General features: G+C 43.8%; 2 protein-coding genes and 1 long non-coding RNA gene across 5 annotated transcripts in view; 1 reads left to right on the forward strand and 2 right to left on the reverse strand.

The window, feature by feature from the left end:
- Nucleotides 1-2,081: 2,081 nt before the first annotated feature.
- On the reverse strand, nucleotides 2,082-14,369 carry Kctd2 (potassium channel tetramerization domain containing 2). Of its 2 annotated transcripts, XM_005332697.4 has the most exons (6): nucleotides 13,896-14,359; nucleotides 12,057-12,165; nucleotides 9,422-9,513; nucleotides 6,064-6,159; nucleotides 3,910-4,035; nucleotides 2,082-3,044 (listed from the first exon to the last, which is right to left on the reverse strand). In XM_005332697.4, the coding sequence occupies exons 1-6, from the start codon at nucleotides 14,232-14,234 to the stop codon at nucleotides 3,015-3,017; spliced, it is 792 nt and encodes a 263-aa protein (XP_005332754.2). In that variant the 5' UTR covers nucleotides 14,235-14,359; the 3' UTR covers nucleotides 2,082-3,014. The 2 variants fall into 2 exon arrangements, with proteins under 2 accessions (XP_005332754.2, XP_077897844.1); XM_078041718.1 differs by lacking the exon at nucleotides 2,082-3,044 and having other exon boundaries at nucleotides 4,001-4,808; nucleotides 13,896-14,369.
- An 82-nt stretch (nucleotides 14,370-14,451) lies between these two features.
- Nucleotides 14,452-19,437, forward strand: Atp5pd (ATP synthase peripheral stalk subunit d). Of its 2 annotated transcripts, none has more exons than XM_005332540.5 (6): nucleotides 14,452-14,555; nucleotides 16,202-16,332; nucleotides 16,604-16,700; nucleotides 17,593-17,664; nucleotides 19,065-19,127; nucleotides 19,236-19,437. In XM_005332540.5, the coding sequence occupies exons 2-6, from the start codon at nucleotides 16,211-16,213 to the stop codon at nucleotides 19,365-19,367; spliced, it is 486 nt and encodes a 161-aa protein (XP_005332597.1). In that variant the 5' UTR covers nucleotides 14,452-14,555; nucleotides 16,202-16,210; the 3' UTR covers nucleotides 19,368-19,437. The 2 variants fall into 2 exon arrangements, with proteins under 2 accessions (XP_005332597.1, XP_077897845.1); XM_078041719.1 differs by lacking the exon at nucleotides 14,452-14,555 and adding an exon at nucleotides 15,823-15,904.
- Nucleotides 19,438-23,454: 4,017 nt separating this feature from the next.
- Nucleotides 23,455-24,772, reverse strand: part of LOC120884020 (uncharacterized) — a 3,369-nt gene continuing 2,051 nt past the window's right edge. Inside the window, exon 2 of the long non-coding RNA XR_013435938.1 lies at nucleotides 23,455-24,772. This exon is cut by the window's right edge and continues 1,426 nt beyond it. This is a non-coding gene — a long non-coding RNA (uncharacterized LOC120884020).

Below are 24,772 nucleotides of genomic sequence, written 5' to 3' on the forward strand. Positions count from 1 at the left end.
CTCCTGGGCTTTTCAGATTTAGCGAAAGGACAGGGAGGAGGAAGAAGACCCAGAGCCCCTCAGGCAGTTTTAACAGCAGGAGAAATGAGGACAGGCACAGTGAGCCATCTTCTGAGACCAGCTTGAGAATTGGGGGAAGGGGCAGGGAAGCCGGAGTGGCAATGACTGAGAACATGGCCAAGGGCCAAGGCAGGGCATTTGTTTCATATCTTTATTGACAAAAAAAAAAAAAAGTCACAGCATTTCAAACACGTGAGTAGTAACAAAGGGCACCCACAAGTGACAGGCATGGTCTGAAAGGTCCAGACGTCCAGACGAAAGGCCATGCTGGAGGGTGTGGGTGTCCCTTGGGCCCTATTCCCTCTCAGCCTCTCTACTGCTTCCCAGTCTTGCTGACACCCAAGCACAGTGTGACTATGCAGAAATGAAGTCACTTCTCGGGAGGCTGGGTGCCTTGCGGCCCAGCACGTGGGGAGGGTGGTGCTCCGGGGCCCAGCCAGCAGCATCTCAGCCGAGACCCAGGGCAGAGATAAAGGCAGAGATGCTCCCCACTTGGCAGTCTTGGCACAGCAGAAAGTGTGGGTCTCTGGTCATGTGACACCACCAAACCTACAGGCTGGCTGCTCTCTGCAGGGACCAGCAAGACTTCCAGGGAGAAGGCTTACAAGCAAGAACAGTGGCAGGGTTCATAAAGGGTTTGGGAAAATACTTCCCAGGAGCCATGAGAAATGAGCCATCTTCAGATTCCTGGAGCACGGGAACAGTTAAACTGACTAGGCTGCGATGAGGAAGGAAAAGTTTAATACCAGCCCCCAAAGACAGCAGAAATGCCACTTGTCTGTGGCCCAGAGCACTGGGCCTAACACTCAAAAGCAGCTGTGGTACTCTACAAGGTTAAATGAAGGGGCTGGGGATGTGGCTCAAGCGGTAGCACGCTCGCCTGGCATGCGTGCGGCCCGGGTTCGATCCTCAGCACCACATACCAACAAAGATATTGTGTCTGCCGAGAACTAAACAATAAAACATTAAAAATTCTCTCTCTCTCTCTCTCCTCTCTCACTCTCTCTTTAAAAAAAAAAAAAAAAAAAAAAAAAAAAAAAGGTTAAATGAAGATATCAGAGCACTCGCGAGGTACCTGCTCAAAATCTGCCCCCCAGCCTTCTGGCTGACAAAGCTGGGGTGGGGCCAGAGGCACTGGGACCTACCCCCAAGTATAAGCAACATAGTCCCAAACACTGCTGCTCCTCCCAGGCGGTCTGACATCACTTAACTCCATTTGGACGAAGGCTTCTCTTCTGGGGTCTTCTGTCCTACGCTGAACAGAACATCTCTACTTGTCTTTGACTACACCCAAATCTTTTGTTTTCCTGAAAGGTGTGATAGGGTGGGTGCCTGTGGCCCTTTGGAAGAAGGGGTGTCTACTCCTCCTGTAGGAAGTTCACCTAACACATTACAGCTATGAGAACACCAAGCACAGACAGACTTCTGAGGCGCCAACATGTACATTTACACTGTGTTGACGCAGGTGCAGAAGGAGCCCTGTATGCACATTTCTACACTATTCTACAGAGAAGGAAAAAGTGAGACTCCTGAAAAAAGCTAAACCATCTGGGCATGGTCAGGCCACAAGGTCAATAGGCACTGGACTAGAGTCTAGTCCCTCCAGAAATCACTAACCTTGAGCCCCTGGCAAGGAGCTGAACTGTGGAGCAGAGAGAACCTCAATGGTACACCCTCCTCTTCAACCATGTGCCTGCTGAAAGCTGTCTAGGGAAAATAAAGGCTTCCCTAGCCCCTCTGCCTCCCCGACTACTCATGGACACTTGAATTACAAGTTGCAATTACAAGTTCTGTGGTCACAGCCTAAAGAGGCCTCTGTGGCATGCTGGTCAGAAAAGTACTCTATTCTCACCAATGTGGCAGTCCCCAGGAAGGAGCAGTGGTGGGGACAGAGACACAAGAAGTCTGCAGACTGCCCACCAAAGTGCACACATTGCTGGGGATGGTGTGGAGTCACTACAATGCTGTGGGGCAGGTTTGCCAAGGTTAGACGACACCAAGGAGAGACAAAATATCGCACGTTTGGTCAGGGCATTTTCAAGACACAAATCACAGAAACAACACTTTTAGGTACGACATGACACATTTGGCAACTTCAAAACAGATAGTCTTCCCCACCCCAAGCCATCAAAGGATCCTCAAAGTCCTTTATCTTTGGTCCAGATTAAAAAGCCAGGGAAGATGGGGTCAATGGGTCTAAGAGGAGGCTGCAGAAGCAGCCATACCAACCACTGGCACTCCCCTGACTTGGTGCAGGATGCCACCTGCCTCAAACCTCTTCCTGAGGAGAGGCTGGTCACACTGAGCCCAGCTGCTGGAGACTAATCAGACAAAGCCACTTGTGGGAAAGCAGGAACCGCCACCCTCCCAAGACAGAGGACACCCCAGCGTCTCCTGCCTGAGAGGCTCTGCTCACGAGAATGTGGGTCCTCTGGTGATTCCATCCTGTGTCAGAACCTCAATTTGACACACTGAAGCTAGAACCCTCTGCATCTGCTACAAATCTTGGAGGGTGCCCAGCAGGGGGAAAGAGTGGCACACGCAGGTGAGACCAGGGCACGGCTTGAGACAGTCCTCCTTTGTCTGCTCCAGCTTCCCTGATGGCTAGGCTGTTTCCAAGGAGCTAGGCCTTCCTCCTTCTTCCTTCCCCCAGATCCCCAAAGGCTCCATTTGGAGACCCAGCATGCTGCTGTTGTAAAGATCTGTCACAACACTGGCTATAAGAACAAAAGCAGGTTCTGAAAAGGGGATCTGCAGCCAGAGGTGCGTCTGTCTGGAGTCCCAAGGGTGGGTGGGGTTCCTTTGGTTTTAACCAGGACACTTCTTCACTGGGGCAGGCTCAGCTTTGCTTTGCAGTAGCTCGGTTATCATACAGGTGTAGACTTAACTGCATGGAGCTATTTTGCTGAATTGCCCTCTTGCCTTTCCGGATTCTGAAATTTTGGATTCTCAGCTTACATCCGAGATCCTCTCTCCTGAAGAATCTGAAAGTGGAAAATGGGGGAAAAGGTTGAGGTGCTGAGGAGATGACAAAGGGAAGGAAAGACCTACAGAAGCCTGGGTGTGTAGCTCAGTGGTCAAGCATGTGCTTATTAGTACGCACAGGCCCTGGGTTCAAACCCCAGCACTAAAAATAAATAATAAAAAATTTAAACCAGTGTATATGATCTGATTACAGTGAAATTAAGTTATAATTTACAATAAAAATGATTTAAAAAAGAAAAAAGGAAAGACCCAGACTGCATCCACTGGACCCTGTGGGCAGACATGGTGGTAAGGCAGACACTAAGCCTTGAGTACCCTGGGACACTTGCTGAACACAGTTGGTCCTGAGTTTCTGTGCCACTGGACCGGTCTTCCCAAGCTAAGAAAATGGTTCAAGCTCCTCTTACCCTGTAGTTTAGAAGTGCATGCGCGCGCACATATGTGTGTGTGTGTGTGGTGTGCATGCATGTTTGTGGAGCACAGTGGAAGCAAAGAAGGAAGCAGTGTACAACAGATTTCTAGGAATGTAAGGGAGGAAAAGGTATGAAGAGACCTTTGTCCTTGAGGTGGGGGAAGAAGGACTGATACTGAGTTCTGAGATCTCTCCACGGAGTAATCAGTGCAATAAAACATTGCTTTTTCACTGACTTGTCAAAGGCCAAAGAAACCTCTTCAGGTTCACATTTTCTAACTGAAAACCTCTGCCGTGGCTCCCTAAACCTTGATTAAAATTCAGCAGACAAAGGAGCCCAAAGAGGGAAGCGCAAAGCTGCTGCAGGAGAGGGAGGCGGGGAGGAGCAGCAGCCAGGCTGCGGCAGAGGGCTGGGCCAAACCAGCACACAACCTGGACAAGCCGCTTCTTACCTTCGCCTTTTCACTTGGCTCTATGACGATGCCATTGGTAGAATTATTTAGTTCTCTGGAGACAACACAGAGGAATTCTGCCTGGTCCTCATTTCCATAGTTATAGGAAGATCCAATGCTGATCAGCTGGCAAAAGAAGATGGTGACTAAACAGGCAGTGATGTGAAGATAGTCAAGTGCACCCCTCATACCCTTCCCCGACTGGATTTTGTGGTTTTATTTCTCAAGGACAAAAAACCCTCTGACGGGCTGGGGATGTGGCTCAAGCAGTAGCGCGCTCGCCTGCCATGCGTTCGGCCCGGGTTCGATCCTCAGCACCACATACCAACAATGATGTTGTGTCCGCCGAGAACTAAAAAATAAATATTAAAAATTCTCTCTCTCCTCTCTCACTCTCTTTAAAACAAAAACAAAAACAAAAAAACCCTCTGACACTACTGAAGACCTGGGGGTTAACTGCACCAGGACATCATCAAGTAGGCTTCCCCAGAAGAGAAGTCTGAATTCTGTCACTGTTCCCTCACCCTAACACTTGAAATCCTCCTAAAGGCAAACACAATCACTGTCTGTCAAACATGAGGTGAAGAAGAACGTTTCTGTGAATGAAAACGAACACTTGCTTCAGTCAAAACACAGACCGTCGATTTGTAAGTGGTAGTCCTAGACAGGAGGTGGAGGTGCAGAATCACTGAACAGCTCCCCAAAGGTGCACATTGCTGATACTTTAACCCTTCGGAGAAATGAATTCAGTGCCTATTCCTAAATCAGAAATACACACGCAGAGGCAGGAGCTGAGCCCAGGGTGAGGTCATCCTCACAAGTACACACGGCCACAAGATGGAAACTCCTTGCTGTCTGTCTGGGGTGGGGGCACTTCAGTTCCATGTTCAGCTTCCTCTCTAGATCATAGAAGCAAGAACAGATCGTCCCTCCACAGGGCATTAACAAGATGAGGAAGCAACATAAATTATCTATTAGTTTCACAAAAAAACACTCATTTATAATTTTTTTAAAAAAATACAGGGGCTGGGGATATAGCTCAGTTGGTAGAGTGCCTTGTATGCACAGGCCCTGGGTTCAATCCCCAGTACCTCAAAAAAAAATAAAAAAAATACACCCAAACCAAACAAAAAAAACATCAGCTTGGCTTAAGACTCTGTATCAGAGCAAATATAGAGAGGGTGGAGGGATAGTCAACCATGCACAGCATTTTGCCATCCACACCTGGGCAAAAGCCAGGCCCACTGATCCTGCAGGGGGAGACAAGGGTGAGGAGCGTCCCAGCACTGGGTCTGAAGCCAGAGGCAGCTCTGCATTTGATCTAGAACACAGATTCTAACTTTTATTTTACAAGGTGAGCTTACAGTGACAGCTCAGGTGGCTTCTTTAACTCTACAAAAAAGTATATTCCCTCTATTCACCCTCAGCCTTCCTGTTTTTGAAGAGGATCGAAGAATTAAACAATTCTGCCATCTAATGGAAGAAAACAGTAAAACTTGACTCAGTAGTTTTGCTCTGATACTCAGACCTGAGCACAAAGCTGAAAGAAACAGCAGAGAGAAGCATGGGCCACAACTAAGCCACACTGGTCAGTGCATCTGATCCCCTCACGGCACCTGCTCACCAAGCACTTATGGGAGAAGATAGGCTTGCTGTTGAACTACCTTCTTTAGGGACTCATTACAGAGCACTTTATTTTTTAAACACTTATTTTTTAGTTGTAGTTGAACAATATCTTTATTTTAACGTGGTGCTGAGGATCGAACCCAGGGCCTCACACATGGTAGGCAAGCTCTCTACTGCTGAGCCACAACCCCAGCCCAACAGAGCACATTTGAAAGAAATCTCTCTGAGGGAAGAAAAACCAAAGGGAATCTCTTTGAAGCCTAGAATAGCTTGCTGGTTCTGTTGGAAATTGTCAAATTCAAACTCTGGATATGAAGCTGGGAGATGTGGCTCTCTCCTCTCCACCCTCCCCAACCCATCACATTATAAGCAAGTAATGGGCACCAAGTAACTCTCTCTTCCCACATTTTGGAATGGATCTCACCGGGCCTTACCCATTTCCCAGGGACAGCAATTGGTTGGACAGCAATTGAGGAGTTTGTCCCACTGGGTTGAGGTACCAGGATAGCTGTTCTTTGAGAAACATACCTGTTCAAATTTCCAGCCGTCAGACATGGTGGAGACCATCTGTGTGAGCTCTTCCTCTTGGCACTGCAGGACCCTGTACACATGCTTCACGGGGCCCTGCAACAAGCAGGCAGACTGAGCACGGCAGCATAGGGGGCAGCTGCTTGGTGAGGCCTGCAGAGACTCTTGACCACCCTCATCCCACGACCATAGCATTGGGTTCTCAATGAAAACTCACCCAAAGAAAGAAGGGAAAAAGGGACCAAGAACATCAATCAGTGGGTGAACTAGTTCTAACTTGGGAGGGTGAATTATGGGAACAACCATGTTAACAAACTTAAGATTGCATCCATTTCCACAATAACTCTGCATGAGAAAGTCATACTTTTTTTTTTCCCCCTGAAGTGGCTTAAACTGATGTGTATGCTACAAATATAACAGCATATTTTGGTTTATTCAGACCGATGTAAGTGATTATAAGAGTAATATATTAATATAAATATTTGGGGCTGGGGATGTGGGCTGGGGATGTGGCTCAAGCGGTATCGCCCTCGCCTGGCATGCGTGTGGCCCGGGTTTGATCCTCAGCACCACATATAAACAAAGATGTTGTGTCCGCCAAAAACTAAAAAATAAATATTAAAAAAAAAATTCTGTCTCTCTCTCTCTCACCTCTCTCTTTAAAAAAAAAAAAAAAGTAAAAAAAGAAATATTTGATTTTTGTCTTAAATTTCTGGCAGAGCTCCCCAAACCCTTGGAACCTCCTAAATAGTAAGAGTCTTTGGGGGTTAGGGGTGTGGCTCAGTGTAGAGCTCCTGCTTAGCATGCCTGAGGTCCTGGATTCCAACCCCAGCACTTTATAACAAAAACAAAAATGAAACACTACAAAGAGTATTGCATAACTATCATTGACCAAGGTATTAAAAATTTCCTCCCATATAAAGCATATGACAAATCTGCTAAGGATTTCAATTGGCTCTATCCATATACCTGGAAACAATCAGGTATGTGTGTATGCATTTGTGTGCATGCTGGGAATTTAACCCAGGGCCTTACACATGCTAGGCAATTGCTCTACCACTGAGCTATACTCCTAGCCCTTTTTATATTTTGAGACAAACTTTAAGATCAAGCTAAATTGCTCAGGTTGTCCTTGAACTTGTGATTCTCCTGTCTCAGCCTCCAGAGACGTAGAGATTACAGGCATGTACCACCATGCCCAGCCATTCCCCAGTACTTTATATTTTTTTGTTTTGAGATAGGATCTTACTAAATTGCTGAAGCTGGCCTCAAACTTTTGATCCTCCTATCTCAGCCTCTCAAGCTGCTGGAATTATTGGAGTGTGCCATTGCACCCAACTGGCCAGATGATTTGTATTACAAAAATGTTGAGTATCACCAAAGATCTGTGATACTAGCACAATTACCCAAGTCCCAAGTATTTAATATGGCATTATAGTGCCTCTGTTTTTCCTCCTCCAAAGTAAACCACAGGTGCTCCAAAAAGTACCAAGATTAATCACCTACAAACATAACACTAATGACAGAAAAGCAGTTAGAATGGTAGCAGCTGCTAAACAAGCTAAAAAGCCACAAGAGAAAAGGTGGGTTAGAATCCCCACATCTTGGACTTGGCTGGATGCCTGCCATATGTGAGGTGAGGGACTGCAGACAAATTAAAGGAGGTAATGTTTGGAAATCCATACACAGCCAACTTCATCTGAGAACCATGTGCACAAAGGCAAAAGAGGGCGTCTTTGAACAACATCAAATCCATTTCTCAGAGAAGAGATGGAAAGATTAACATCAAAAAGGTCTTGACAGTCCCAGAACAAAAAAGCTTCCAACTGATATAAATCTACAAGCCTTTAGGATCTAGGGGACTAATTAACTTAGTTGCTGTCATCAAACAGAAATCTTATAATGCTCCCAAGGAATTAGTTTATGGTAAAGAACAGAGAATGTTCAGATACCATGATTTGAAAACATTCAATATGTAGTTCATATGGTACCATCAACATTTCTACTAAGAAATCAAGTATTTTTTAGAATGTGGAAAAATAAGGATAAAACTAATTTCCAAAAATGTCTAAGCTATTAAATATCTATGGTAGTAAAAGATACCAGACGTGTACAATGGCAAAGGGACTGGTGACACCAGATTGTGTCTCACATGAACATCTGCAAACCAACTACGAATTCACCTTTGAACATTAACAAGGAACCTTTTAGCAGTCGACCAGATAAGTCTTCTTTCTACCTTTGCAAATAGCCAGAGATAAAGGGGATGAGAGATTTATTTCATTTCTGGGTCACTCCTGCCAGCTTTTATCCAGATATTCCATTTAGAGCCAGAAAATGTTGATACATGAAATCTGACGCAGAAAGAGCAGAGTGCTATTAAAGAGAAACCGACTGCCTTCTTTTTTAACAGCAGACAAGTCCTAGGCTGCAACAGATTAAATAAAACATCCACCACCAGTAGCTGGTGGGATAAGAGGCAATCGTGCTACAAAGCAGATGGCTGTGGTGGAAAAAAACTCAGCCCCGTTTCTGCAACTCTACAGTTGTTCTTTCTTAAACAAAAGAAAGGGAGGGTTGGTTTCTCCTGCTAGACTTGGGGTCAAGGACCTTCTGTTACACACAGAATCCAAAAGACCTAATAGATCCTGAGTGGCCATACAGACATATGATGAATGACATGAGAAATAACAAGTTAAGTATGCTCTATTATCTCCCCTTCCCTCAAACTTGTGGGAAATTCTGCTTCATTTGTTACCATATATACTGAGTAAATACAAAGATCCAGACATCTTAATAAAAAGAGAGGCTTGAGGGCTGGGATTGTGGCTCAGTGGTAGAGCACTTGCCTAGCATGTGAGAGGCACTGGGTTCAGTCCTCAGCACCACATAAGAATAAATAAATAAAATAAATGTCTATCAATAAAACATTAAAAAATAAGAGAGAAGCTTGAGTATCATTTTCTTGGAAGCATGAGTCATAGCTGATTTCAAGGGACTTGCAGGGGCTAGATGTGACATGCTTACAGGCCAGCAGGTAGAAGCAAGAGATTGTTTAGGCTTTATGTTGAAAGTGATGGATCTTAGGTCAGAGAGAGCAGGCTTTGGACCTAAAATGGCCTTGGCCATATGGCGAGCAGTGACATTTTCTTCTCAAGGGACATGGCTGTTCTGTTTTATTATTCATTCTTTTTGTGCTGAACAACCCTGGCCAAGTAGGCACCATCTGCATAGCAGACGGACAGTGTTCTATACAGACTCTAGCTCTAAGGGAAAAGCCATCCTTTTCAAGTCATAGCCACTCAGACACAGAGAGCCACTGGGGACACTTTCCCCTTAACAGTTCAAAACACCTTACTTGTGAAGTTCTGTTCTCATTGTCTCGTATCCTTTCCTTAACCAGCCGCACGAGAGAGGCAATGTTGTAAAACTCTGCTTCCTCCAGCACACCTAGAACAAGGACCAGACTGGTCAGAAATATTTGGGCTCACCAGGAAAACAGCAACTAGAGGCTTGCCAAAAACTGCATTTGTCATATATAAATTCAGTCTCTCTCCTTCAGCTTTGGAAATGTCTCTTTGATGTTTAGGGTATACCCACAAACTTTTCCCCAACCAAGTCAAGTACCAGGGACTGCTTTGCTCACTATTTCACCCCCACTGTTTATGTTTGGCCCCTGCCCATTAGCTACTACAGGACACCTTCCATATGTCACTTAATTCCTGGAACTAGTCACATTGGCCACCTCCTGAGCTTGCAATTTTTACCCAGTTTTCCCTTAAAAGGACTGGCAGATAGGTGTGTATAACCCTATGTGTATTGAATTTAATGGGATGCTTATTATTTTGAATAATATAAAAGGCAATCATTGAAAAACTCTTATTCGAAACAAAATCAAAGGCCTTAGAAAGGAAAACTATCAGATGTGTGATCCCATACCAGGAAAAAAAATTTGCTATAGTGGCCATTATTAGAACAGCTGGTAAAAATGAAATATAAACTGCAGATAGAAGTATTTATCTACATTAAATTTCCTAAGTTTCAAAGTAGGGTTATGTGAGAATATCCCTTGTTCTTGGGAAAAACGCACAGAAATATTCAGGGGTAAAGTTTGCAATCAGAAATTTAGAATTATGAGAGGAGAGGAGAAAGAAGAGAAGATGAAAAGAAGAGAGGGGGAGAATGAATGTTAGCATAAATATAATAAGAAATGTTAAAAATCAGTGAATGTAGCCAGCATTGGTGGTGCAGCCTATAATCTCAGAGACCCAGGAGGCTAAGGCAGGGGATTGCAAATTCCAGATCAGCCTGGGCAACTTACTGAGACCCTGTCTTAAAATCAAAAATAAAAAGGGCTGGGCTGGGATTGTGGCTCAGGGGTAGAGCACTTGCCTAGCACGGGCGGGACCCAGGTTTGATTCTCAGCACCACATAAAAAAATAAAGGCATTATGTTGTGTCCATCTACAAAAAAGATTCATATTTTTTCTCTCTCTCTCAAAAAAAGAATTATAAAAAAATAATATAAATAAATAAAAAGGGCTGGGGATATAGCTCAGTGGTAGAGTGCCCCTGGGTTCAATCTCCAGCACAGGGGGTATAGGGGGTGTGGATTGGTGAACCTGGGTAAAGAGAGTTTTTTGTACTATTCTTGCCCTTTTTGTAAGTTCAAAATTATTTCAAAAGAGTGTTGTGGTTTTTTTTCTTTTTTTAATTAAAGGCATTAGAAAATGTTAATTAGGAGTTGGTAATTGTTGAAGTTGGATGGCAGGTACATGGAATTTAATGTTATTTTTAAATTTTTTTTTAGTTATAAATGGACACAATACCTTTATTTATTTATTTTTACGTGGTGCTAAGAATTGAACCCAGTGCTTCACATATGCCAGATGAGCTATCTACTACTGAGCCACAACCCCAGCCCAATATACTATTCTACTTCTTCTTCTTCTTCTTGTTTGTTTTTTTGGTACCCGAGATTGAACCCAGAGGTGCTTTTTATTTTATTTTATTTTTTAAATTGTAAGACGGGGTTTCGCCAAATAGCTTAGAGCCTTGCTAAATTGCTGAGACTGGCCTTGAGTTTGGATCCTTCTGCCTCACCTGGAATTCCTGGGATTACAGGCTTATGCCACCAAGCCCAGCCTCATTATTTTTGTATGAATTTGAAATGTTTTTCAAAGAAGGACACTTAAAAAAAAACCCAAAAAACCCCAGAATGTTTCCAAATCTCCCCCTACAAGAGAGCAACTCCTCTTTTTATTGCCTGAAATAGAACTGTTTTGCCATCACCTCATTAATGAGTATAGCCATTACAAGCATTCTTACTCAGAGCTCAAGCTCCGACATCAGAGTGCCCTGGATTTAGAAAAGGAACCCAAACTTCAGTTGAATGCCTCCAGTGAGACCAAGCCAAGCCTTTGAGAAAGAGAGCTAGACCCACTTACAGTCTAAATGCTCTACAAATCAAAAAGATGAGGCAACCAATAACATACCTAACAATGAACTGGAGAATGAATTAGGTCAGCCTCAAAAATTTACAGGGAAGCATGAGACCAGAGTTTGAAAAAAAAAAAAAAAATGAGGCCAAGCCTTTATTATTTTTTTACAGCTGCAAGTTCAAACTAAAATTGAAAATATGAATAATTGAATGTTAGAGATGTGGTGCTTCAGGCTATGGACATTCACTTCTAGCTCATAAGTAAATGTAAAAAAGGATTGTGACAATTCTGCAGGCTCAAAAAAAATTCCTGAAGCTATCTTCAAAGCTGAGCTACCTACCTTCCTTCTAACTGAGAAAGCTGAACAAAGCCCTATGGGGCTTCCTTCAACAAGATTCTCTCAAACAAGACTAGGCAACTGGAGGCTTCCTGCTCATTTCATAAACCTGTACACCTGTATATGAGCCCCACAAAAACCTCAAACAAAACTCAAGTCTCTAACAGCCTTAACTGACCTGAATTTTGAAAAATTCAGTGTAAACAGAGCTCTTACCTTCTTCTGCCAACTCCTTGGTAATGATGAGTTTCCCATGGCGGAGGTAGTTTAGGATAGGACCAAAGTAAGTGGGGTCTCTGTCAATCAGATAGGCTCCTGTTTCATCCTGCCAACCAAGCACAAGGGTATCACTAGAACTTTCAGTAACATTTTTAAATTGAGAGGGCTCCTTCTCTTTGCCAGTGCCCTAAGACAATTCAGTTCTTCAGCTAAAAAAAAAAAAAAAATGTAGCAAGGAGCTGGGGTTGTGGGTTCAGCAGTAGAGCTCTTGCCTAGCACATGACAGGCCCTGGGTCCAATCCTTAGCACCACATAAAAATAAATAAAATAAAGGTATTGTGTCATACAACTACTAAAAAATAAATATAAAAAAATTTAATGAGGACAAATTTTGCTAGACATTTGCTTATTACAAACTATTGGCAAGTAGGCTGGCTTCGTGCATCTTGTGTTTTAAGATCATTTCAGGTCAGATGTCAGAAATGCATAGTCATAGCCATCATCTAGGTGTTTATTTACTGGTTTGAACTTCTACAATCTTTGCTTGGACAATTACCAACATTCTTCAGTGGTATATTATTAAAAAGGAGGAAGAAAACGCTAAGGCTGCATGATTTAAATCTTTGTTTGAGATGGACAGTCTTATTCTCCATTGCCCCCAATTCACATTCCTGATTCTAAGAAAACCTCTGCTCAGCTGGCCACACTCCTGAGCTCCAGGCCAACACCAGTGGGAGTCTTTGCATTGCCAGCTGTAATCTCACACACCCAGAGATCTGTGCCCAGAGGAAGCGTGGTATTGCCAGGACTTGGCTCCAAGCAGCTTTAATCCTACTCATCTTTACAGTAAAAGGAACAAGATGAAACTGGTTTATACAGCCATAAGGAAGATTCAGGATATATAAAAATAATTCCACATAAACAAGAGTTTTGGAATCTTTTTTAAAGTTAGGGCAGGATGGGTTTCCATCAACCTGAGATTTATTAGGAAATGAAATGAAAAATGAAACAAATGAACATTTACGCAATCCCAATTCTGTTACAAGTTAACTGGCTGAGTGCTGTGTAGGATATAAAGTGGTGTAAGTTATTGTCAGTGGCTCTAAGTTGGGAATTAAAGACGAATCTGTAAAAGTTAAAAATATTGATTCAAACAGTTCAAACTGGAAAAGGAAGTGTCTCATAACCTCTCAACCCTTTGGTTAGCAGCCATGCATCTTGTCCAGCAGTATTTCTGGGTCTTCATTTTTACTGTCTTAACCGAGTCAACCTAGATTTGCACCGGATCTCAGGGACCTAAACAGCAACAGTAACCAGGTACAAGTTCTAGGACCAGGACTTTAGGAAAACAGAGTAATATAACAAGAGGGACTTCCTGGAGCGGTGGAAGCCACTGTCAGACCCAGGCTTTAACCCGGCTTGGCACGGGGGTCCAGCACGAAGTGTGAGAGAGCTACAGAGCTCCCTTCGCTTGCCCTGACCCAATTCTGGACGAATTTGGCATCAGCAGCGAGGGGCGGAAAGGCAGCCAGGGAAAAACTCGAGAGGCTGGGAGGACAGGGAAGCGGGTGTGGAGCCGGCTCTCGGGTGCGGGTGGGCAGCGTGGGGAAGCGCTGCTGAGAACCAAGGGCGGGGTCGCAGAGAACCGGGGTGTGCCTGAGGATGCGGGAATGGCGCGTCCTCCTGAGGCCTCGGGTGGCCCAGGGGGCGGGAAGGGGGACGGGGCCCCGGTCTGAGCGCCCTGCCAGTGAGGAGCCTGCCCGGGCAGGACTCGGGAGACCGACTGGAAGCCAGGGAGTCCACAGGCCCGGGGGCGCGCCCGAGGGCGGGGCGCACCTTGTCCGAGTCCAGCTCCGGGTCCTCCTGGCAGCAGAGGCGGCAGAGGAAAGACTTGGGCTCCCGGCCTAGAGTCTGCCTGGTGGTCACGAAGTAGGTGCCGCCCACGTTCAGCCGGACCCAGCGGGCCGCGCCGCCGCCCCCCGCCCGCTCGGGCGGTCCAGGACCTGGGTCCAGCGGCTGCGCGACGGCAGCAGGCAGGCGGGCGTGTCCGCGGGGCGTGGGGCCAGCCGGGCGAGGACTGGGGGGCCCACGGCCCGGGCCGCCGCCGTCGCCCGCCCCGCTCCCGCCACCCCCTCCCAGCCCTGCCATCGCCGGGTCCAGCTGCAGCTCCGCCATCTTGGGCCGCCACCGCCGCCGCCGCTGCCCGCGCGCCACCGGACCGGCCCATTTCTCGGCAGGGAGAGCTGGGCCGGCCCATCAGCGGGGGTGGGGCAGGGGGAGAGGGACGGGAGTGCCCCTAACTAGCGGGGACCCTGGCGGCGCAGGCGCCGCGCCCGCCCTCGGGGGCGGGACTTCCTAAACAAGCTCCGTCTCTATTGGCTGACATGTGAAGTGAGGACCGCCCCTTTGTCTTTGCGATTGGATGAGGGGAGGTCTTCCGGTGACCCACTTCCGTTACTTGCTGCTGAGGACTACGCTCTCCTGGGGTCGGTGAAGGTGAGTGGGGATCCGGGCGTTGAGTGCGAACCCCGCAGAGTTCTTCTGCTTTGCGTCTTCCCGACCTCGCGTTTTCCTTGTTGCACCCCGCCGAGGACGCCGAGCTCTCGGGGTGTCCCGCTGGCAGAGTGCTTTGCCCCGCATTCCCTTCTTCACTCCACCCCGCGCGCGAGGTCGCGGGCCCTAGCTGTCACCCGGCCGCCGCTAGCTAGTGTAGGCGCTGCCACAAACTGTCTGGCACAGTCTTCTGCTCCCAGCGCGGCGATCTCGGTCTTGTGGTTGTGAGGCAGGGACACACTCTACAGAGTTAATGCTGAGGGACATTTAGCAGGCTGCGGGGCTGCGCCTTCCCCTGCATCTGGAGCGTTCCAGGATTCCAGTTTGTGCAGCGCTCAGGACTTCTAAGCTCCAGGGTTCATTCACCCGTTCAACGAGTATACATTGAGCACTTCCTATACTTGTGACCTGTTCTAGGCGCTGGGGAATAAGCTATAAACGAAAGGGGAAAAGCCCTTTTCATTTAACTCTATCTTCAGGTGCTTGGAAGAACCTCTGAAAAAACATTGATTGTCTGGCATCTTAGTTTCCTAACAGTCTGCGGGAGGGGAAGGAAGAGAGGTGTTGTTTGTTTGTTTGTTTTGGTACCAGGTATTGGACCAAATACTTAGCTACAAGCCATCTCCCCAACCCTTTTTATATTTTGAGACAGGGTCTCTCTGATTTGCCCAGGGCCTCCTTAAATTGCTGAGGCTGTGAACTTCTGATCCTTCTCCCTCAGCCTCCCAAGCCAATGTGAATACAGGCATGCACCACCATGCCTGGAGAGTCAGGTGTTTTAACAACTTTCTTTTTAAGATCCTGAGGAAGCTTTCTTCACCTTTTTCGAATCCACTCCATAGCTTGTAGAGAACTTTGACTTTACACACTTCTAATTTCTGACCCTGATCTTAATTTAAATTAATTAAGTTTTCCTGTATGGCCTTGGTGTAAGACAGCTGCAGCCAATTTTTATTTTCTCTCATATTCATCTCTGTATGGAATGCCTCTTAAAATGCAGGGCATGTAAGAGTGCAGTGGTGGATAATTAGATATTAATCAGAAGGGTGCAGGTCTATGACCAATCTGGTAGGGCATAAGATCATACTGCAAGATGATGTGCATCTTGATTGTTTTTTTGTTGGCAGTGGGGATTGAACTCAGGTTATGTGCAGGCTAAGTAAGTGTTCTACCACTGAGCTACATCCTTAGTGCCTTCAATTTTATTCTGAGACAGGGTCTCCTAAGTTGCCCAGGCTGATCTGGAACTTGTGGTCCTCCTGCCTCAGCCTCCTGAGTGACTGGGATTACAGGTGTGCACCCCTACTCCTGACTGGGAGCTGGGCTTTTAAGGATGAATAGGAGTTGGGGGAATACAGAAGGACAATCTAGTGGAAGAGAACACATTTATATGCTGGGTTGTATGGTTAATTTGAAAAAGTAAACCGCCCTTTCTTGATTTTATTAAAACTCATTCTTCTAATTGATAAAATAAACCCACCAAGCACTAAAAGGATGCTGATCTATTTTAAAAACTTGCTTGTTTCTAAAATGCCCTTCTTCAGAGGATTCACTCCAGGATCACTGTTTTGATCTAACCTATCTTCCAGGATCCCAAGATGGCTGGGCGCAAACTTGCTCTAAAAACCATTGACTGGATAGCTTTTGGGGAGATCATTCCCCGAAACCAGAAGGCTATTGCTAACTCCCTGAAGTCCTGGAATGAGACCCTCTCCTCCAGGTCAGTATGTTCCTCAGAGGGAACCCCCTACTTTTCACTGAATCTAGAAACAATGTTTTGGGATTGCATATGAATTTTTGATACTCTTCAAACAAAAGAATAAAGAAATCCATGCATTTTCCAAATGAAAGTATTTTGGGGCATCATTGTGATGACAAAAGAGAAAAGTTGATGACACCCTATACCACAGGAGTAAAGAATAGGGAGATTATTGTGTGAATATTCTGTTTCTCATGGAACAAACCTGACTTTTGCATTTGCATGTGAGCAGGTTGGCTACTCTGCCTGAGAAACCACCAGCTATCGACTGGGCTTACTACAAGGCAAATGTTGCCAAGGCGGGCTTGGTGGATGACTTTGAAAAGAAGGTGAGACTTCAGATAACTAAAGCACTGATCTTGTTAAGTGGCTTCTGAATGGGGAGTAGGAAGGTACATATACATACGGAAGATGACAGGGTAGATAAGGTAGATATTCCATATGACGGTAGCACTCAGATCCCAAAGGAGTTTTAGGAAAGATGGATGTGGCCAAAGCCCTTGCAGTGGTAGGATTTGAGAATTCAGGGTCTGTTCAGTCAAAGGAATACTATGGCCTTGCTGCCTGGAGCCAGACAACTGTTAGAGTTTCTTTCTAACTCTGCCTAAGTTCCATTTTAGCTTCCCGCTGTCTCCTTTTGATACAGACCAACATCTTTTCTGCCCTTTTACTGTTTCCCTCCTTTTTCTCTGCTCTTTTTTGTTATCCCTTAGAGCTGTAATTTCTTATTCATCTGTCCTCTCATAATATTTTCACATTAAATCTCAATATCCAAAGTTCATTTGCTTCTCCACTTGAGGGTAGTGTTAAGTGCTAGGCTATAACATCAAGCAATCTTCTAAAGACCATTTTTATCTCCATCATATACCATTACTTCTGCTGATAAGATCTCTGGGGTTTCGTGTCAAAGACAATTCAGGACTTCTTCAGAATGTGAGGTTATTTTTCTTGTTAAGTACAGCTGTCCTTTCCAGATGAGGAAACTGAAGTTCATTGTTATAAAGAAATATCCAAGGTCTTCAGTCAGTCAGTGATGGAGCTGAGAAGATCCTTGAGCTCTTCTTCCCAGTAAAATATTCTCTCTACTACAACATCTGAAATGCATATTGGTTTCTTCTTGGGGTGGAGAATATGCTTTAATATGATCTTTAAGGAATAACTTTGAGCCCTTTCTTTGGGCTTCTGGGTATATTGCTGCCAACTCACTGTCCCTGTTTATAGTTTAATGCCCTGAAGGTTCCTTTGCCAGAGGATAAATATACTGCACAGGTGGATGCTGAAGAAAAGGAAGATGTGAGTAATCGATGTTCTTAAGTTTCTTTTTTTTTTTTCATATATATATTTATATATATATATATAGTAGTTGGACACAATATCTTTATTTATTTATTTTTATGTAGTGCTGAGGATCAAACCCAGGGCCTCACACATGCTAGGCAAGTGCTTTACCACTGAGTCACAACCCCAGCCCTATTCTAAGTTTCTTAACCCATTGTGCCCCAGCATCTCCTGTATAGGACACATGTAAAAATTTTGAGCTGGATTACTAGCACAGCTATATATTACTTAGCAGCTAGTAAAAGGTAGAACAAATTAAATTGAAAATTAAGGTGTTGCTGGGCATGGTGGTGCACACCTGTAATCCCAGTGGCTCTGGAGGCTGAGACAGGAGGATCATGAGTTCAAAGCCAGCCTTACCAAAAGCAAGGCACTAAACAACTCAGTGAGACCCTGTCTCTAAATAAAATACAGAAAATAGGTCTGGGGATGTGGCTCAGTGGTCGAGTGCCCCTGAGTTCAATCTTTGATACCAAAAAAAAAAAAAAAAAAAAGTGTTAGCAGTAATAAAAAGGAATGAACTGTTAATAAATACTACAACATGGATTAATATCAAAATAATTATGCCGAAAGGCAAGGGTGGTGGCATGTGCCTGTAATCCCAGTGACTCGGGAGGCTAGGACAGGAGGGCTACAAGTTCAAGGGCAGCCTCAGCAACTTACTGAGGCCCTGTCTCAAAATACAAAAAGGACTGGCAATGAAGCGCAGTGGTAGAGTGCCCCTAAGTTCAGTTCCTAATGTCAAATAATAATAATTACTATGCTCAGTTAAAAAAGCAGCAAGAAAAAAATGCAAATACCATATGATTCTATTTGTGTAAATCTCTACTAATCTATAGTGACAGAAGGTACATCAATGATTGCCTAGGGATGGGAGGGAGAAGGGTAATACATATGCTCACTGTTTCGAGCATGGTGATGATTTCACAGGTAGATACCTACATCAAATGGTGCTCTTTAAATATGTGCACCTTATTATATGTCATTTATACCTCAACAGAGCTGTCAAAGGCAAGGTATTGAAATTAGGTAGAAAAATTATACAGGTGTTCAGATACACAACTGAAACATTGGACCTGATGGCTCCCCCAAAGAGAAGTCTGGCTTGGTGGTCAGGTGTCTTGCCCTGGCTGTTCAGTGCCCAGCCCTTATGAAACAGGCCATACTAACCTGTTTTTGTACCTGGGCTGCTTTGTGGGTGTTAGCAAAAGCTGTGGTTTAGCTCTCAGTAGGCAGGCAGCTATATCTCCACAGGGCAGGAGAGCAAGAGCGGCCTGGGGACTTCCCATACCTTGGGAGCTTCAGGGTCAGGTTACAACCTGGTTTCACAACAGAATCTGTTGGTTCTTTTAAAGGTAAAAAGTTGTGCTGAGTTTGTGTCTCTCTCAAAGGCCAGGATTGAAGAATATGAGAAACAGGTAAGGATGAACCACAGGCTTTGCCTTTGGTATATTTTATATCTTTCTTAAATTCTTGTTTTGCATTTTGTAGCCCTATTTCCCCTAACACATTTCTGCTCTTTCCAGCTGGAGAAAATAAAGAACATTATTCCATTTGATCAGATGACCATTGAGGACTTAAACGAAGTCTTCCCAGAAACCAAATTAGACAAGAAGAAGTATCCCTATTGGCCTCACCAGCCCATTGAGAATTTATAAAACTTGAATCCAGGAGGAATCTCTGCCCTTGTATTACAAACTCTGCACATTAAAAATATTAATTATATAATTCCGAGTGTGTCATCTTCTCTGTGTTTGAGATATTTAAACCTCCCTCTTAGGTGTGGAAAGGTGAGCCCAAATGTGTCAGGCCAGTCATCTAAATTCAAACTGTGTAGAAGTCAATTACTGAGGCCTTAGGGCTGCTAAAATTTTAACAAAGTGTGTTTCCCTGGGATATGATAGGGAGGAATTGTCCACTGAGGCTCTGGAACTTCATCTTTGCTTTCAAACCACAAGAAGTGCCACCTTTGGCTTGTCCTCAGTAAATCAACAGCAGGTCCAAATTGCAGGTGTAACTGCAGGGACTGACTTCTGTGGCAACTTTTAGGCACAGAAGTGGTAGAAAAGTAAACTTTGTTACAACCTTAACTTGGGGGGCTGGGGATGTGGCTCAAGCGGTAGCGCGCTCGCCTGGCATGTGTGCGGCCCAGGTTCGATCCTCAGCACCACATACCAACAAAGATGTTGTGTCCGCTGGAAAAAAAAAATGAGAAATAAATATTGAAAAACAAACAAAAAAACATTAACTTGCAATTTGATAGAGATCCTCAGCAAAAATAAATAATAAATAAAAATCCTATGAGGCTGAGGCAGGAGGACTCTTGAACACAGGTAGAAGCCAACATGGTGAGACCCTGTTGCAAAATAGATGAGGTAATGGAAAGAGTTGCCCTTGTTGTCAAAGGACCTGTTATGCCTGCCACTTAATTGCTGATTGTAGACTTATTATTTACTGTCCTGGGACTTTAGTTTTCTTATTTACAAACATCAGAATTAAATGACAGAACCTGGGAAATGTTTAAATAAATCCTGTAGGAAAAGTGTGCATATGGAAAGGTAGGATACACGTATCAGAAACCTTGTGACATTCTTGCAGATGCTGCAGATGGACTTCATTAGAGAAGAGAACCAACAGCTGACAGCTCTTAGGAAGTTAATGTCCAGTGTATGTGAGCAGAGGAGTCTGGTGCCACGCTCCTGATTTGTAGGGGTATTTGGGCAGGGTCTAGTCCACCTAGAGTTGCTTGTGTCATAGTCGCACCCCTGCCCCCAGGCCTTTGAATCGCTCAGCTGGCACCCAGGCATCCAGCTGAAGATTTAGGGATTCAGACAATAGCCAAGTGAAAATATGGAGAAGTTGAAGAAAGAAAAAATTTAGGGCATAGTTAAAAACTTGATAATTAGAGAAAACACCCACATGAGTGCTGTTGAGTATTGTAACATGAAGGGAGATAAGCTGCTTTGAGGGAGTCCTTTGGAGGATTTCCTGTAACAGTGAACAACAGTGTTCAGGCCCTCAAAGACATCTGGGTGGGTAGGGGTCACTTTCATTTTTTCTCTTAGGCTGACAGTTTTGCATTGCATAAGCATTAATATATTTTTTTGGTACTGGGGATTGATCCACGGTCTCACTCTACCAACTGCACTATATCCCGAGCCTGTAATTTTTTATGTTTTGTTGCTGGGGATCAAACCTAAGACGCATATATGCTATACTCAAGCTCTGCCACTGAGCAATATTCCTGGCCCCTAATCTTACATTTGAAAAATAAGTCACTAGCAGAATAGGATTTGCTTTGCAAATCACTAGGGGAGGAAGTTTATATAGATAGAAAGACAGATACACACACACATATATACTATATATATAGCAAAATTATATAGTTAAAAATGCATAATTATGACAACAAAAAATCATCAAAGACAGGGCTGAGGTTGTGGCTCAGTGGTAGAACACTTGCCTAGCATGTGTGAGGCACTGGGTTCAATCCCCAGCACCACATAAAAATAAAAACAAGGGCTGGGGATGTGGCTCAAGCGGTAGCGCGCTCGCCTAGCATGCGTGCGGCCCGGGTTCGATCCTCAGCAGCACCACATACCAACAAAGATGTTGTGTCCGCTGAGAACTAAGAAAAAATAAATAAATGTTAAAATTCTCTCTCTCTCTCTCTGTCCCCTGCCCCTCATTCTCTCTTTAAAAAAAAAAAAAAAATTTAAAAAAAAAATAAATAAATAAAAAATAAAAACAAAGATATTGTGTCCATCTACAACTAAAAAATATTTTTTAAAAAAAGTCATCAAAGACACCCCACCCCCACCCCCATGGGAAGCAAAAATTGAGTTAGAGCAACCCAAAATGCAAGTACAAACTGTCCATCTTTGGGTAGGTTGAGTAGTTATTGGGGAAACTGATTCACTACTCTTAAAACTGGCGTTGAAGCTGGGCATAATGGTGCACGCCTGTTATCCCAACGATTGGGGAGGCTGAGATAGGAGAGTTGAAAGTTCAAAGCCAGTCTCAGCAACTTAACAGGCCCTAAGCAACTCAGTGAGACCCTGTTTCTAAGTAAAATACAAAATAGGGCTGGGGATGTGGCTCAGTGGTTGAGTACTCATGAGTTCAATCCCCAATATCCAAAAACAAACTGGCATTGAAGGGAAAAAAAAAATTAAGCCTTTATCCTTCTTCAAGCAACTGTATTTCAGGGTATACAAGTAGCTCAAAGTGATGAAAAGCTCTTTACAAAGTATTCTAGCCAATAAATGTGGAAAAAGATTATATTGGAAAAAGATTATTTTGAAATCACTAATGTAATAGGTTATTCAGGCAGATTCTATCAGTGGATGAAACCACTATGTGAAAAGTTGATTGGTAACTTGGCAATGACAGATCAGGTTGTCAACTCCTAAGACCAAAAAGATGAACAGGCATTGTGTGTCTTTCCCACAAGCTGTTAAGTACACAGCATCCTTTGAAAAAAATTTTGCCAAAAATTGCATTTGAATTTATTGAAGTCTTTAAAACTAACTTCCAGTTTAGAAATAGCTGAGAGTGAAACAGATAAGTAACACCATGGAGATATGAAGAGAGCTGGGCATAGTGGTGCATGCCTGCAATCCCAGTGGGTCAGGAGGCTGAGGCAGGAGGATGGTGAGTTCAAAGTCAGCCTCAACAACTTATCGAGGCCCTAAGCAACTCAGTGAAACCCTGTCTCTCAATAAAACACAGAAAAAAAAGGGGGGGCTGGGGATTTGGCTCAGTGGTTAAGCACCCCTGGAACAACAACTTTACTTTTTTTAAAGTAAATTTAAAATGGGAGGCATTCTGTAGGAACCCTTTTGTTTTCCATAAGTCGGTGGTGTCTGGAAGGGAAGGCAGCATTAAGTTAAAAGAATTGAGAAGACTAATGTCAAAATGCTGTCAGCCTCACTTGAACCCTCATTTGTACCAATTAACTGTGAGAAGGTATCTTTGAGACAATGGGAGCCATTTGAATACGGCCTGGGTATTAAAGCATACCAAGAAATCACAATTATTTTTGTGAGTACAATAACGGCATTGTGGTGTAGAGGAGTAGAATGTTTGCCAGGCACACAAAAGGCCCTGGGTTCCATCTCCAGCAAAAATAAACACATGCTCACACTGTGGTTTTCCAAGGGAACACCCATGTTTGCATATGTGGGGATGAACTGAAATGATGTCTGGAGTTTGCTTTAAAATACTCTAGAAAAAGAACAGAAAAGAGAGAAAAGGGAACAAGTGCAAGATAATCTTGATAACGGATGAGTCTGGGTGATAGGGATGGGAAGATTCATTTACTGTTCTACTTTTGTGTATATCTGAATACTTTTACAATAAGCAGTTTGTAAAGGAGGGACAAAAATGTGGAGTCATCACTATCTAGCAAAGTTGAATTCAAGACAAAAACGTGAGACCCTTTCTCAAAATAATAATAATAATAATAATAAAAGGGATGAGGATATAGTATGTATGCTGGTAGAGCACTCCTGGGTTCAGAAACTGGAAAGCCCCAGAACTGGAAAGCAAATTTAATTTTTCAAATAGTATTCAATAATAAAGGCAGGCATTTACTGAAAGAAACTGTTAGAAACTTTTAAGTAGTGAAAAAATAGCATTAAATATATATAAAGCTGAAAAGAGTTAAAAAGAAATTGCTGAAGCATCTGCTGTAATGATTTTAGCATGACATATTTGCAAAACAAACGAGATTATAGCAGACTGTTATAAAAGGGAGAATCAGCTCATTTACTAGAAACAGCTCATTTACTAGACTTTATATCATTCAAACAGGACAACTATGGGAATTGATAATATGAGATGAAGAAGCCTCAAGTTTTGAAAAAAATCACAAACTATAGGTAATATTGATTGATCCCAGTGCAAATATTACAGAAAATCAATAATTAATAGCAACAGTATGAAAGACAGTAACAAAACAATTTTAAAAACTCAGGCTCTTAGAAATTAAACTTTTCTCTCCTAAACCATGAATCAATGAGAAATCAAGTTTGTAACTACAGAATGCTTGTAAAATAAAAATACAAACATTTCATATCAAAACAATGAACAAATTCATGATATGTCATTAAATAAAAACTTTATTTTGATTATAGAAAAATACTTAAAACTTACCTGCTTAAAACCACCCACTGGCTTCCTACTATCACAGGACTAAGTATGGCCCCCCCTACCATCTCTGCCCAGGGAAGATTCTTGGGCCTCCTCTGTGCTACTGTTGTCCACCAGCCAGGGCAGGTTGTAATCACACCTCCCACTCCCCCTATAACATCAGGCATTGGTAATTCCTGCTAATGCTGTATATTAGAAAGAACTTGAGGGTTCCAGAACATTCCTTGTGAGTACTAGTACTATGATTTGTATTTCCCAGGGCCTAGCACTACGCTCTGCTTTTAGAAGAACCTTAATATTTGCCATAGCTCAGTGGCACACTGCTTGCCCAGCTTGTGCTAGGTGCTGGGTTCCATTCCCTAATTCAGCAGCCCCCTCCCTCAAAAAAACTCATGACTTATCTTATGAAGCATCATTTACTATGAGAAAATGGGGTTTCAGCCCCTGAAGGGGTAATCTGAAGGTGTCAGGGTTATGACACTTTCGCTGTCCTCTGCACAGCAGCCTCTCCTTTTCATGTGCCTAATTCCTCCCCATAATTTAGAGCTGGACAAAATGGGCTCTCTACCTCTGAGCTACATCCACAGCCCCTTTTATTTATTTTATTGGTTTTCAGTTTTTTCCTGGGTTTGTTTTTGGTGCATTATAATTATACATAATGCCAGGGATTCATTGTCCTTTTTATTTGATTTAGTTTCGGTACTGGGGATTGTCACTAAGTTGCTGAGGCTGGTCTGGAACCTGTGATTTTCCTGCCTCAGCCACTGAAGTCACTGAGATTACAAGCCTATGCCACAGAGACTGGCTTTAATGCTTTGAAAGAGGGCTCACTTAGTGGCCCAGGCTGGCTCACACTTGTGATCCTCCAGCCTCAAGTTCTTTGGTAGCTGGGATCACAAACCTGTGCTAC

Source organism: Ictidomys tridecemlineatus, chromosome 3 (genome assembly GCF_052094955.1).
Source record: "Ictidomys tridecemlineatus isolate mIctTri1 chromosome 3, mIctTri1.hap1, whole genome shotgun sequence".
NCBI lineage: Eukaryota > Metazoa > Chordata > Mammalia > Rodentia > Sciuridae > Ictidomys > Ictidomys tridecemlineatus.